The sequence below is a fragment of the Pistacia vera genome, unplaced genomic scaffold (genome assembly GCF_008641045.1).
Source record: "Pistacia vera cultivar Batoury unplaced genomic scaffold, PisVer_v2 Contig491, whole genome shotgun sequence".
NCBI classification, from domain to species: domain Eukaryota; kingdom Viridiplantae; phylum Streptophyta; class Magnoliopsida; order Sapindales; family Anacardiaceae; genus Pistacia; species Pistacia vera.
The window spans coordinates 44,761-60,051 of record NW_022196325.1 but is presented as its reverse complement, the minus strand read 5'-3'; the positions used below and the strand labels follow the sequence as shown (position 1 = coordinate 60,051).

At 32.3% G+C, this 15,291-nt stretch overlaps 2 protein-coding genes across 2 annotated transcripts; one reads left to right on the top strand and one right to left on the bottom strand.

The window, feature by feature from the left end:
* Window positions 1-95: 95 nt before the first annotated feature.
* Window positions 96-3,877, bottom strand: LOC116105020. The gene is made up of 5 exons (XM_031391445.1): window positions 3,497-3,877; window positions 1,342-1,559; window positions 1,000-1,240; window positions 763-848; window positions 96-256 (listed from the first exon to the last, which is right to left on the bottom strand). The coding sequence occupies exons 1-5, from the start codon at window positions 3,578-3,580 to the stop codon at window positions 133-135; spliced, it is 753 nt and encodes a 250-aa protein (XP_031247305.1). The 5' UTR covers window positions 3,581-3,877; the 3' UTR covers window positions 96-132.
* A 5,458-nt stretch (window positions 3,878-9,335) lies between these two features.
* Window positions 9,336-12,842, top strand: LOC116105015 (ABC transporter G family member 11). The gene is made up of 10 exons (XM_031391436.1): window positions 9,336-10,077; window positions 10,164-10,453; window positions 10,546-10,717; window positions 10,823-10,945; window positions 11,053-11,181; window positions 11,281-11,475; window positions 11,560-11,646; window positions 11,715-11,987; window positions 12,063-12,170; window positions 12,261-12,842. Exons 1-10 carry the CDS (start codon window positions 9,691-9,693, stop codon window positions 12,612-12,614), a joined length of 2,118 nt encoding a protein of 705 aa, XP_031247296.1. The 5' UTR covers window positions 9,336-9,690; the 3' UTR covers window positions 12,615-12,842.
* Window positions 12,843-15,291: the final 2,449 nt, after the last annotated feature.

Here is a 15,291-nt window from a genome sequence, read left to right as displayed (position 1 = left end):
ATTAACAGTGTGTCCACATATAATAATAAATATTAACCTTACACAAGTTAAGATCATCCTAGGTCCACAATCCTACGNATGTATATATACATAATCATTTAGACTTTGAATTTTTCATTCAAACATAATAAGTTATCCATGAATTATGTAGATAATCAAAATACCTTGAAAAGATGAAGATAGTGTATGATAAGAGAGGAAGCATGTTGACAAGTCCTTCTCATTTTTCTTTGATGGAATATGATAAATAGGATACCTGTAAATGAAAATCAAGCATACATACTTCATTAAGCAGACATATAAAGTCAATAAATTTGAGCTTACGGATAATTCAAGTCAATAAATTTCAGATAAGGTAAAAGAAATGATTGGGGTAAGAACTTCTCTTTGGATTGAAAAATAATTGACAATAATAGCATCTCATCATCCCCGACTATAATAGGTAATTTCGAACTAGTACCGCTTATATTTTAGCAAGGATATAAAATTTGTGGCATAATAATCCATATAATAAAAAATGAAGCTTTCTTTTGAGATGCATATATTGCACAACTCATGACAAACAGAAGAACTTAGAGAAAATTGCCAAGCAGATAAAGGAAGCGGAAAAGGCAAACCATATGCTTAAGATAAAAGTCTTCATCAACCTAAGTAGCGGAATTCTTATATCAATGGATACTAGTGATTAGCAAAATCACCAAAAAAAGAAACTAAGATTAACTGAAAAATAAACATGTAAAAGGAACAGCAAAGCATGCTTACCAAGCGACAGCCATCCAACTTGCTGGTGAGAGATCCACACTTCTAAGCGTCATTAGCCCCGGATGATTCCGAGCTAATTCAGTTATCTGAATCAAACATTTGTTTCAACAATCAAATTTATCCAGCACAAGAGAAACTTAAACTAATATTTATTTAAATTGATAAGAATGACAATTTATTTTATCACAGATGTGAAAAAACCAATAATTCTAAGCCACAAAAGCCAACAAGGTTTACCTTTTCCCTAAGTGGAACCCTCCAGTAAGGAGAAGACATCTCAAAGTACTGGAAGTAAAGGTACCCAAGCTTATTGTTCATTGGCCATGAGCCATCCTGGTCCAAGCTTGAATCCTCAGAAATGGCATCCCAAGTCCTGCTGGAGTTATTGCTGAGAGACCTTGATAGCTTATCACTCCCACCATCATCACTCCCAGAATCGCTTTCAAATTCTGCGACTTCAGTATCCTCTCTTAGATTCCTACATTAGGATAGCAGGAATGTTCAGTCTAATTGCTACTAACAACACCACAAAAAGACTCGAATTTGGCACACGAAACATTAAAAAGATTTGTTGAGAACCTGGAAGTGGCAACAGACTTATTAGTGTAGATCTGAATGGCGGACAGGTAAGGAACGTAGTATTGCATAACATCCTCACCACTATCTAACACCACTGATGTGCCGGCACCATATGCACTCCATTCATCATAGCAATTCCAGAGATCTCCCAATGTGAAATATTCAACTATGTTCTTATCAAGTGGTTGCCACTGGCTTTTTATTTCATGAGTACAGCACTGCCAGTATTTCAAAAAGCAAATTCCAATTCTTTTTAGAAAAACAAAGAAAGAAAATTCAACATTTTTGAAATTGCAAACTGGGATTTGTACCAATCGTCCAACGGAATACATGTAGATTAAATAAATGCCAATAGTTAGCAAATATATGAACCTAATATTCTCAACTATAGTAATTGTAAATTTCTAATGCTGTAAAAGTAACAGAAAATAATATTTCTCCCAAGAGATCCTTTTGAAACTTCAAGAACAAGCATTGTTTCCAGTCTTAACTGCAATAACATGCATTCAGAGATTAACCAATGGTTAGCATTGTTACCTAGTTTCATTTTCAGCATCCATTTAGCCATAATAGAAAAATCAACCCCTAATTAAAAGTAAAACTCTACTACTAAAACTTCAATAAATAATTTTATACATCTAAACTCTTCATACAAATTATCTTATATTATATCATCATAATGGTCCATTAAAGTAATAAAAACTATTAACAGTGTGTCCATATATAATAATAAATATTAACCTTACACAAGTTAAGATCATCCTAGGTCCACAATCCTACGTGACAACTCTTAATTAGTCAGTTCACAAATAAAGAGGTAGAACCTATTTAGGAGTTGACCAACTGCAAGTTGTCACGTTGAGAGTTGTGAGATTGAATTGTAGACATGACATCACTAATTAAAATACAATAATACTAATCTCACTAATCCCTCTTACTAACCTCTCTCATTAACCCTATGTGGGGGTTTATGATTGGCTTAATTAGGTGGAACCCATTATTGGACAGACGGGACTCATATGAATTGACGAATTGTGAACCGATATGTGGCGTTAGTGAGAGAAAGGTAGTAAGAAGTGTTAGTAAATGTAGTGTTACTCATTAAAATATAGAGAAGAGACCCATTAATGTATAACATGATTCACATGTACACCATACACGTGTCAAGCAAGCAAGATAATCATGTAGCATTCATGAATTTAGCCTTTCTAGAGAAGAGCCACAACAGCAAGCAAGATAATCAAAACACACAAACCGCTATGGGGTGCCACGTGATGAGGATAAACAATCCAATGGAGCGAGTCTTTCTTTGAATTTATGATGGCTCAAATATTTGAACACAATTGAAACAAGGAACTAACAACTTCAAACAACTTAAACTTTCATATTAATTATATTATTATTTTAATTTAAAAATGAGAGAATATTCGGTGGCACCTTCTGAAAACCATATTTTGTTTTCTTCAAGTGTGGGCCTGATCCAATTGACATATGAGCCCTCGATCAGGCCCACCCCATCACTAACTTAAATTATTGAAGTACAATACTACGTTATATTTATCCTCTCACGTTTTTAATTTATTATTCAAAATAATAATTTAACGATTTTCTAAACTTTCAGATAAACATCCACCGGTAGATTCTTTTTTAGATAAAATCCAACGATATATTAAAAAAAGGGCTAATTTTAAAATAACCCCTATAGATTAAGAGCTATCACTTACCTCCACTTAGATTTCCGTTGATCTTGCGATAGTTATCAAACTGTGAGATTTTTTTTGTGTAATTACACTATAATTAAGGGAGGTCAGGTATAAGGAATAAGAGCATTATTCCTCTAAAACCGCGTTGTTCCAGGGCTTTTTTTTTTTTTTTTAATTTATATTGAGGAAAATAGAGAGTTAAATAAGTGAATTTAATAAAAGTAACCATAAAATCTGTCTGTATTCCTAAACCATGGACTCTTCTTCCGGAAAACGATTCAAAGTGTATCAGAGAACAAGAAGCATTCATTGATAATAATAATAATAATAATAATAATAATAATAATGAGTAAAATAAAAGGTAAAATCAATTACAGAAACATGAAATTTTGATTTCAGAAATCAACAGAAAAAGGTCAAAAAGAGTAAAAGAAGAGAAAGAATGGCAGTACCTGAGGGAGAGATCGCGAAGGAGGATTGGGCGTAATACGGTGAAGGAAACTGTCGAGATTAGAGTGAGCAGTGGTGGACCACATTGAAATTTTGATCTTGATTTCGGAGCCACAGATAAGGATTCAGAAGAAGAAATATAGCAAGAACTGAGAGAAAATGGAAGATAAACAAACTTAATTACAAGAACACAAAAATGGAATTATGGAAAGGGTGAACTCACACAGTATCTACTATTCTTAATTTAAGCACTCAGCAAATCCAAAGATTTAATTACAATGAAGAGAAAAAAGGAGACCACTTAAATGCTGGATTGCCTTTTTTACAATTACGAAGAAAAATCAACACAGATTCAACTATCATACGCTTCTCTATTTATTGTGAATTGAATTCAACTCAAAGATTTTTTTATTTTTTTTTTTTTGGATTATTCAGAAAGACGAAAACGGATTTCGATTTTTCGAGAAATGGGTTTTTGGATTGGATTTGGGTTGGGGTTTGGATTAGGACAAGAAAGTTTTTGAAATTTATAAAACGAAATTGAGTGAGTGAGTGGTTGTCGAAGCCGTGAGATGTCGCTTCGGCGTGTAGTGGAGACAGTGTTAGAGCTCCCTTTTTGTTTCCTTTGTTGGGCTTTTGTTAAGTCCCAGTGTCCTCTTTATTTATTTATTTTCTTCTCTTCTTCTCAACTTGAGTTAAATACATTTGGGACTTTGATTTGACCTAATATGGTCAATTAAGTGGCTGCTAACTGATGAATTCTGGTAAAAATATAAACAATTACATTAATATAAGAAAATAAAAAAATAACAAATTAAGGATTTTTTTAACATCTACAAAAAAAAAAAAAAAAAAAAAAATGATATCTGATACTGATAAGGATTTAAATGTTATTATCAGATTCTACAGGACCTTATCTTTTTTGGTCATACCTTAGGTAATTAGGTAGGGACCAAAATGATTTAACTCTGTCAAACAGTCAAACTTGCCTGTCTTTTTCTTTGTTTTTATTTGCTTCCAAGAAACATTTATCAGAAACACAAACGAATTCAAAGTATTTTATTTTATTTTACTTTGAAAATGGGAAAATTCTACACCTCAACTTTTTTCTTCAATTTTGTTGCTTTTCTTGTCAAGAAAGTAAGATAAAGATATTATAATAACATATTAAAGGTGTCGTTTTCACCAATTTAATGACACATGTATAGTGACGTTTTTATTATTATTTTTTTTCTTTGTGTACCGATCAATCAGGATGTTGCATTTTATTACGGGAATATTAAATTAAGAGATGAATTATATGTATATTAATAAAGTGATGGGTAATATTAATTTTTTTTTTTTTTTTACAAATTTATTATTACTATCTATCATGTTAACATGTAAATTTATTATTAATTTTTTTTCATGGTAAAAGTTTAATTTTAAATTCAATAATTTGATTCACGGAGCATATTAAAATTTTCATTGGATTAAATAGCATATCCTATAAAAATTTTGTATTGTTATTGAATTGTATGACATAAGAATGTCGACACATTCAAATATGAACATGAGTTGTCACGAAGATTTTAAGTCAAAAATTGGACTAAAAAATATCCCCTCATAACCATATTAAAATAAATAATTAATTATGCAATTCGCACGTTTTTACCGACTAACATGGCATGGCATCGCATGTTAGTGCCACCCATATATTTAGTTTAATTAATACCTACATTGAACGTGGCAAGGCTTTCTGACTTCAATTTCACTACAAATAATAATAATAATAATATTAATCTGATTTTATCAAATCCTTTTGGTCAAATTCCATGAGGAATTTAGGAGTTATAAGAGGAAATATGTTTTTACATATCTCATTAGTTGCTAATAGGGGTGGGGTGTTCAAAAGAACCGATTGGAATCGGAACCGGGGGTACCCGAGGTTTAGTTCTGATTCCTACCAAGAATCGACCATCAACGGGTAGGTTTCGGTTCTAAATTTTTGGAATCGTCACTATGTTGTTCCGGTTCCATTTCCTACAATTAGGAACTGAAACCCGGAACTGAGACTAATATAAAATAAAATTAAAGAGTAGGGGGGTTAATAAAAACTTTTGTAGAAAAAGTAATGTTAATACATTTATATTTATATTTCATAACATTTAAACCAAGTTAGTTTAACTTTTGAGAATATACTTTTACAAAGTAATGGAGTTTGTAATTTGTAATTTTATTTTTGTTAACAAGTGTCAGGTGGGGGGTAATTTGTAAGTTTTAAGGGTTTTTTACTATTTAAAAAACTTTTGGCGGGTAATTATAATTTTATAGGGTACCTGGAACCGAAACCGTCGTTACAGGTTCTGGCTCCGGTTCCTTCAAAAAATGTAGGGTACCCAGAACCGAACACCCCTAATTAGAACTCTTTTCCAGCCAATAATTTTAGAGTCTTGGATGATTAGTTTAAGTGCGCATAAACTAGCTTGAACACCCTCGGTTGTTAAAAAAAAATGTTTTTACATAATATGATAACATTACACGAATCTAATACGATTTAAGTGGGTTAGAGTTAATAATAAATGTATTCATGTTGATTAATTCAACTAATCACACCATATTTAGATTGGGGCATGTCAAACCCGCAAAATTCGTTTTGTGACAATTAATTAAATGAGTTATGTAACTCCTTATAACACAATCATATGTTGTGTTTATAGCACGATTAATCATGTATGGCATGAATAATCGTTCATTAAACTATTTAAATACTATCAGTAAATGAATTAATGCGTATGATAAACCAGTTAAATGAATTTAATATGATAAATAGGTTAAACGTGTTATACATGAGTTAAAAAAGTTAAGCCATATATTATCACATAAGTATAATCATGTAATATTATATTCATAATATTAAATATATTAAAAGATTGATTCATAATTAAAAGTATAATAGAAAACAATAAATTTGTAATAAGTTGTTATTTTTAACAATAAATATTAAGATACAATATTTAGTTATAGATTGATATCATATAAGTATATTAATTTTGTTGGTTAATGATATTATCCTCTTAAGGTATGATATAATAACATAAATCTCTTTGAAGTTTCAAAAATAACAAAAAAAATTTCACTGCTAAATTTTAGTTATTAAAATAAATGATAAGAGGATAATTTGATAATATTTACTTACTAATAACAGTAAAAAATTTTAACGACTCACTAACCGTCATTAATGACACAAAAGTTTATGCCATTTCAAAATGTTTAAAGAAATTTTTGTTATTATATTATACTTTAAAGGGATTAATGTTGTGACCTCGTAAAAGGCATCAATGAGGATTAGTACCGAAGTTTGATGCTCTGTTAACTTTGATTTGGGCCTTCGGCCTTGCTCTTGACTTTATCTTTTCAATGGGCAATTGGGCTGCTAGATTAAAACAGTTATCATAATTAAAAGTATATGAAGTAATTAAAAATTTATAATTTTGTTTTGATTGTAATCCTATACATCCCATTGTAAATATTTTTCCTCTATTAAGATATCTTTTTGTTCTAAGAATGATCTGAATGAAAAAAAAAAATAGAGTTTATGAGATAATAAAGAGTAGAAAATTGTAGATGCAAAAAATTTACCGTCATGAAAATAGGGTTTGATTCCGTGAGATTGAGGCTACTGACAATCCGTTAGACCTGCACACATGAAAAGGCAAGCGTGAAGCTTCCGAAAAACATCAAGGTGGTGTTTGCCGTAGACACTCTGACGCTCAAGTCAGCAAAGCTAAAAGAGATTTAATAAGAATTAAGGAGAAGAAGAATTACTAGGAGTCTTGTCGGAGGCCAGGATTACGGTGGAGGCGTCGGGTTCTTGGGAGCAAGAACTTATGAGCAAATAGATGGTTTTGAGTAGTATAGATTGACTATGGGAGATTGCCTACTTAATGAGAGGGCAAACATCTGTTTTTATAGTGAACCCAAGGGGTGAAATCCTAGTAGGACATTGAATCCTCTTTTGAGAGATAATCCCTATCATAAAAGAGATATGATTTATTTCCCTTTATCAGATTAAATTTAATAGTTTAAGTAAGATTTGGAATTTTAGTAGAAGAGGAAATAGAATGGGATTCTGATTTCCTATTTATGAACTGTTGCAGGCTATTGGGCTGAAACCCAGTTTAGTTGAACTTATATGATAGTCCAACTAGTAGAGTGGGTAGTTCACAAGGTGATTTTAAGCGTAGGCCCGATCGGGATTGGGTTGAGGCCTTAGACCATAACATGTTTATTTCGTTATTGGACCTCGTCGAGCTCAAGATGATTTTTGGCCCTAACAAAAATTAAAATTAATTTTAACAATTTAATATAAGAATACATATACCATTACAAATTTTATAAAAAAATAGGACTATTCTTAAATTAATCAATCTGTATTCTGTACCCATATGAAGGGGACTTTAATTAAGAAATTTGGGAAGCTGTCAATTGGTATTTGGTACAGCCCACTTAAAAAAAAAAAAAACCTTTCCCATTTATTATTATTACAAACAGCAAAAAAAGGGAAATAAATAGTGTGAAGAAGGTGCTGAATTTTGACATTTTAAAGGCCATGGCTACCTGACAACAACGAACAGTCTACGATGCCTTTGATTTCTCAATCGGTGCCCCATTCCATTATCAATTCGGCTATACGTCTAAATCACATCGAGGCAAACTTATTAATTATGTGGACACCATTTCAGACTTATCCGATTGTTAATTAAAGTTAATTTTTCTTATAAATAAGATTTTTTTATCTTTTTTTAGTAAGTATAATTAATTCTTTAATTTCTGTTTGTAAGGGTATATTTGATATAAAATTTAATTACAGTTTTTTTTTAAATAAAAATTTTGGTAGAAAAAATGAGTGGAAAACTTTTTGAATCCAATCCTAAAAACTAATATAAAATTAGAATACGATTAAAAGTTATTTTCACAGTTTTCTATAGTTTTTTAATTCGAAAACAATTTTTAAATATTATGTCAAACACATTTTAAAATATTAAAAAATAACTCAAAAATTTAAATCAATTTTCGGCTTTTGAATATTATTTTTAAAACACAAATCAAACAAACCCTAATTTAAAGATTTTAGGTTTGAACATAGAGAATTTTTAATTGCCTAGCTACATGTAAATAACACATTGCTTATATATACTCTATATTATATACAAAAATTTATAAATGCAGTATTTTTTATTGGAAAAACATATATAAATGAGGATAAACTACTGTATTAAAGAGTATGTAAATATTAATCTTCTCTATTTTTTAACCTTAATTTAAATATTTAATCTGATTTTCGCTAGAATCAATCATCTAAATTTGCTGCACAAGTATTAATAACCCAAGAAAAACAGACTTTCCCTCGTGTTTTAATTAAGTTAGTTAAACTTTTCAAACTAAATGCATATGTATAAATAATATAGTAGATATAAACATAATTATAAATTATAAAATAATTCATTTCGTAGGATCTCATAAACTAATAGATCCGATAAATAATTTAAATAATAAACATGGATGACGGTCGAATCCTAAAATTGTAGATACATCAAGCCACCATCCCATTATGTCTTATTAACTAATTAGATAATTTTTGAATAGTTTGATTAATAAAGTGTGATAGGCCATTTCTTCTCTGCAACTACTTGGTTTTAATGGCAGTTGATAATTTAATTAGCTTATATATGCTTATCCTTTGTTACTTTTTAAGCTTGTCAATTCATGTGATTACAATCTTCTGATTCCTATATATATGTTTTAATTAAATTTAATTGGTTTGTCAAAAAATCAATGGAGCTCAACGTTTAATGATGGTGGGTATTTGTATTAAATGCCTCTACCAACACCCACCAGAACTCATTTATTAATGGCCAAAGTTTTTTTTGCACTCTTAATGGAGATTGAAGCTACGACAATGGTGTAGTGTTGTTTTGATTATTAATCTTTAACATTATTTTCTTTGCAAAGAAGAAAGCTGTGACTTGTGCTAAGTTCAGTTCATGTTTCATGCATGAGATTCTCATTCATTCAAACAACTGCTACTCCTTCAGTCAACTCATACAACTCTTATTTCTTCACATCGGTTTCTCGTTTCATTTGGTTGGTTGTTATATATTTGATCTGCAGAGATTGAAGATAAAGTGGTGTTGTAATAGTGATAATAGTAAAGATGAGGAACTCGACGAACCATGTAATGACAGAGATAGAGGCAAGCAAGCCATCGGGGAATGGGATGGTGGTGGGAGGGTTGAGTCCTTTGAGTGAGACGATTTGGAAAGAGAAGACTAATATAGACTCTGTGGGAGATGTTTCTGCAAGGCTTACATGGAAAGATCTGACGGTGATGGTAACTCTCGGCGATGGAGAAACTCAAAATGTTCTAGAAGGACTCACTGGTTATGCCGAGCCTGGTAGCCTTACAGCTCTCATGGGCCCTTCTGGTTCCGGCAAATCAACTCTTCTTGATGCTCTCTCCAGTCGCCTTGCTGCTAATGCTTTCCTCTCCGGCACCATTCTGCTTAATGGTCGTAAAACTAAGCTCTCTTTCGGCACTGCTGTGAGTATAAGGATATGTTTTCTTTTTTTATGTTTTTTGATCTGTCATACGAAGATATGAGTTTGATTTGATGTACTGATCATCAGGCGTACGTGACTCAAGATGATAACTTGATTGGTACACTAACGGTGAGGGAAACGATTGCTTATTCAGCAAGATTGCGTCTGCCGGATAAGATGGGGTTGTCGGAGAAGAAAGCCTTGGTTGAGAGTACCATTATTGAGATGGGGCTGCAAGATTGCGCGGATACTGTGATTGGAAATTGGCATTTGCGTGGGATCAGTGGAGGCGAGAAGAGAAGGGTTAGCATTGCTCTCGAAATTTTAATGAGGCCTAGATTGCTCTTTCTTGATGAGCCTACCAGTGGACTTGACAGGTTAATTAAGCTTTACATTGATTTATAATATTGAAGATGTAAATGTTGTTTTACTTCTAGTATCTATTAACTTCAACTGTATTGTGTTGCAGTGCTTCGGCTTTCTTTGTCACTCAGACTCTGCGCGGGCTATCTCGAGATGGAAGGACTGTCATCGCTTCAATCCACCAGCCGAGTAGTGAAGTGTTTGAGCTATTTGATCAATTGTACCTTCTTTCAGGAGGCAAAACTGTTTATTTTGGTCAGGCTTCGGAAGCATACGAGGCAATAACTTATGGTCTTTATTTAAGATGGATTCATATATATAGATATAAATTATTTCAGAGAAATGGAGCCCTGATTGACAAGTTTAATGAATGAAATTTGCAGTTCTTTGCACAAGCAGGGTTTCCCTGTCCTGCTTTGAGGAATCCCTCTGATCATTTCCTTAGGTGCATCAATTCCGACTTCGATAAAGTCAAGGCAACTCTAAAGGGTTCCATGAAATTGCGGGTACAATATCAAGTTTCTTCTTCAACCTCCTCTAATTGCTTAAATTATTAAAAGGTTGATTTAAAGAATATCTTATTTATGTGTTCAATTTTGTTCCTGATGACCAGTTTGAGTTAACTGATGATCCCCTTGAAAAGATAACAACTGCTGAAGCTATACGATCTCTAATTGATTATTACAGAACTTCTCAGTACTCTTATGCGGCCAATGAAAAAGTTGAGGAGATATCCAAAGTTGTGAGTACTTTTTCTTTGATATTCTTGTTCATTTTATTGTGATGTTGTACTTGTGGCATATAAATTAATTAATCCCCAAATATATTTATAAAATTACAGAGAGGAACTGTGCTAGAGGCAGGAGGCAGTCAGGCTAGTTTCTTGATGCAGGCTTATACTTTAACCAAGCGTTCATTCATCAACATGTCACGGGACTTTGGATATTACTGGTTGAGGCTTGTTATATATGTTGTAGTCACTATCTGCATTGGAACCATCTATCTGAATGTGGGAACCGGTTACAGTTCAATTCTGGTACTGCTAAAATTTAGAGTTTTCAAATTCATTTGTCTGCTAAGAATTAGCATAAATTCTGAACGAACTTGTTTTGTTAAACAGGCTAGAGGTTCATGTGCATCATTTGTCTTCGGATTTGTTACATTCATGTCAATTGGTGGATTTCCTTCTTTTGTGGAAGACATGAAGGCAAGTCAAGTCTCTCTTCAACTCAACAAATCTATTACAAATTAAGAGCTGACAAGTTTTAATTGCAGGTTTTTCAAAGAGAAAGGCTGAATGGGCACTATGGTGTAACAGCATTTGTCATTAGCAACACTCTTTCTGCGATGCCCTTCTTGATTATGATCACTTTCATCTCTGGAACTATTTGTTACTTTATGGTCGGTCTTCACCCTGGTTTTGAACATTATTTCTTCTTTGTACTGTGCCTCTATGCAAGTGTGACTGTGGTCGAGAGCTTGATGATGGCCATAGCCAGTATTGTCCCAAACTTCCTGATGGGTATCATCATAGGAGCTGGAATTCAGGTTAGTGAAATCTTGATGTAAATCCAAACATATTGGTCGCAATAAGCCTAACCATGCTTTTTCTTCTCATTTCAGGGTATATTTATGCTAGTCTCCGGATACTTCAGGCTACCAAATGACATTCCAAAGCCGGTCTGGCGTTACCCAATGTCATATCTGAGCTTTCACTTCTGGGCTCTGCAGGTAAACCAATCATCAAGTCAATGAAATGAGAGGCCATGGACAAATATTGTGAGTGGTCATTGATAAGAATACATGTAATTTTTTTTTCAGGGGCAATATCAAAATGATCTTGCAGGGTTGATGTTTAGCAACCAATCACCATATCTTCCCAAGATATCTGGCGAATACATCCTGGAAAATGTGTTCCAGATTGATGTGCACCGATCAAAATGGATCGATCTCAGTGTTATCTTCAGCATGATCGTTGCCTACCGCATCATCTTCTTTATCATGATCAAGATAAGCGAAGACGTGACGCCGTGGATCAGAGGCTACATTGCAAGAAGAAGAATGCAACAAAAGAATGGCACTCAGAATACAACAATTGCTCCGGATGGTCTTGCTCACTCTCCGTCTTTGAGGACTTATGTTTCCACAAATGCAAGTAAGACCAGGCGAAGGTAGATGAATGAGTTCCAAAACGAACGATTTCGCAGAATCAATTATCATATTATCGTCATTTGACTTTGAAAATCAATTTAACAAAATGCTAGGAGATAGATATTATCAATCCTTTCACATTATATAATGCTTCTGCTACTTTGCACTTGAAATATTCTGTAGACTGTAGTTATGGATTCAGATTATATATGCAGAGGACTGATACTATGAAGGGTTATATTAATATACAATTAATGATCTTTATCACTTTGCTAAGACATTTTTGGCGAAGATGATGTATGTGTACTGTGTACACTATGCAAATAACTTCCCTTTTCGTCCAAAAGGCCTAATTTTTGGGTAAACTTCATGCCTGGATTAGATATTTCCGGCAATCAGAAAGTGATTGAACAAAAAAAAAAAAAAAAAAAAAATGTCGACTTGTATTAGTTATAGCAATAAACAATCAGAATGTAATAAAATAATCACCCTTAAAATAAACAAACCAAGGTCAATTCCTTTGATTCTCTCTCTCTTTTGAAGTCTTCGTTCAGAGAATGAGGGCTAATTCGATCAATCGCTGAGTTCGAATTTTATCTGAAAAGAGAGGAGAAGCAAAATAAATGTAAATATATTCTTGATAAAATTATGCTCAACAAACTCATTTGATTGAGAGTGACGCAGTGAGCTACCGTGATAAAACAAGGTTAGCATTATATACTCTTAGAACCGATAATAAGTGTCAATCACATGAACTTAAGTTTTAAAATCTGAAATAAGTCTTGAATAATTCGTTGAATAACATTTAAAATGAAAAATAAGTTTATATAAGATGACAACTAACCTTAATAAGACTCCTAATAATAAAGGAAAACAAAAAACTAAATTAATTAAAAGAAAAAAACTTAAGATAAAATAGGAAAAAATAACAGACAACTAAAATAACTCTAAAACACGTCAAAACGGTAAACTTTGATCTAAAAAACGATCTCCAACCAGCTAAAACAGGTTATTACGTCGATAGACTCGAAATAAGCTTTCTAATGATATTTTACAGCTTGTAACTCCTGTCGAATTAAAAGTTACTACCGTTTGAATAAATCATGTTTATTTAAAGCTTTTTAGCTTTACATAGGGACTCTTTTCCGTTCAACCGGTCCATCCATTCATCCGCTTCAATGAGAAAGGGAAAATAAAAGGAAATGAAGGAAAACTTGTGGAAAAATAATACTAATGGGGAGCAATCACGTACAACAACTGGGCATAACGAGGCCCATATCCTTGGGAGGGCCAACGGAGTTCGATGTTGTTGATGCTGTTTTTCGGCACCAACCAATTGTCACGTGGGTTTTGTTCTATGATGAATTAACGCACGTGATAATGGGTATATGAAATGAAATAAATGCTAGGAAAACTTTTAAAGTGGTTCGGATGCTAAGGTAGCAAGTCCTACATCCACTGAGTTGTATTGATTTTAGTGTTGGTCAGGTCGCTAAAGCGTACTGACGTACAAAAAGTTATGAAAAGTGAGCTACTCNTTTTCTTGATAAAATTATGCTCAACAAACTCATTTGATTGAGAGTGACGTAGTGAGCTACCGTGATAAAATAAGGTTAGCATTCTATACTTTTAGAACTAATAATAAGTGTTAACCACGTAAACTTAAGCTTTAAAATCTGAAATAAGTTTCGAATAATTCATTGAATAACATCCAAAATGAAAAATAAGTTTGTATAGGGTGACAATTAACCTTGATAAGACTCTTAATAATAAAAGGAAGTAAAAAACTAAATTAATTAAAAGAAGAAAACCTAAGATAAAATAGGAAAAAATACGCAAACAACTAAAATAACCACGAAACACGTTAAAATGGTGGATTTTGACCTCAAAAACGATCTTCAACTGGTTAAAGCAGGTTGCTACGTCGATAAGCTTGAAATAAGCTTTTTAACGGTATCTTACTCAAAGAAAAAAAACAATTCCTTTTCTTTAAAAAAAAAAACAAAAGAACTATTTCTATTCATGTTTGTCAAGATGACGATGCCGTCATATTATGATATTTATATTATATTATATAATTTATACCGGATTGAACTAATGAATTGGAACGAATCAACTGATCGGTCTATTTTTTTTATACTATGGTTAATGTATTCTTTTATATCATAATTCTTTTTAAATTCAAATTCGTCCATAAGAATTCTAAAATTCCTTTCTAGTTTTAGATTGGTCATCAACAACCCCTTGGTAAATCTATTACAAATTCATAAATCATCCCAGGGATTTTTAGATTTGATTGTATAGTGTATAAGCGTATACCCGCTATGCACAAAACACAAAATGGAGGGTGAGGGTTATTCTATTTTCATCATAGAACGAGTATTCGATTCTTTTTCTTCTTTGGATCATAATTTAAGAAAAGAAAAACTTCTCGAATTATCCTCCGCAAGAGAAATTCTTTGATTCTTCAACTTCGATCAAATCGGAATAGTTCCTTTCATTCTTATACTACTACCTTTGGATGAAATCTAATTGGATTCAAATATTTCTTATTTTTTATCAACTCCTGTCAAAAAGAAAAAATTGGAGTAGAAGGTCATATCTTTTTTTTTTTAATGAGTCTGCTTTTATGTTATTTCGTACTTTAGAATTCCTTTGTTTGTGGGATCATTTTCTCACGAGAGGTAAAGAAAAGAATTTT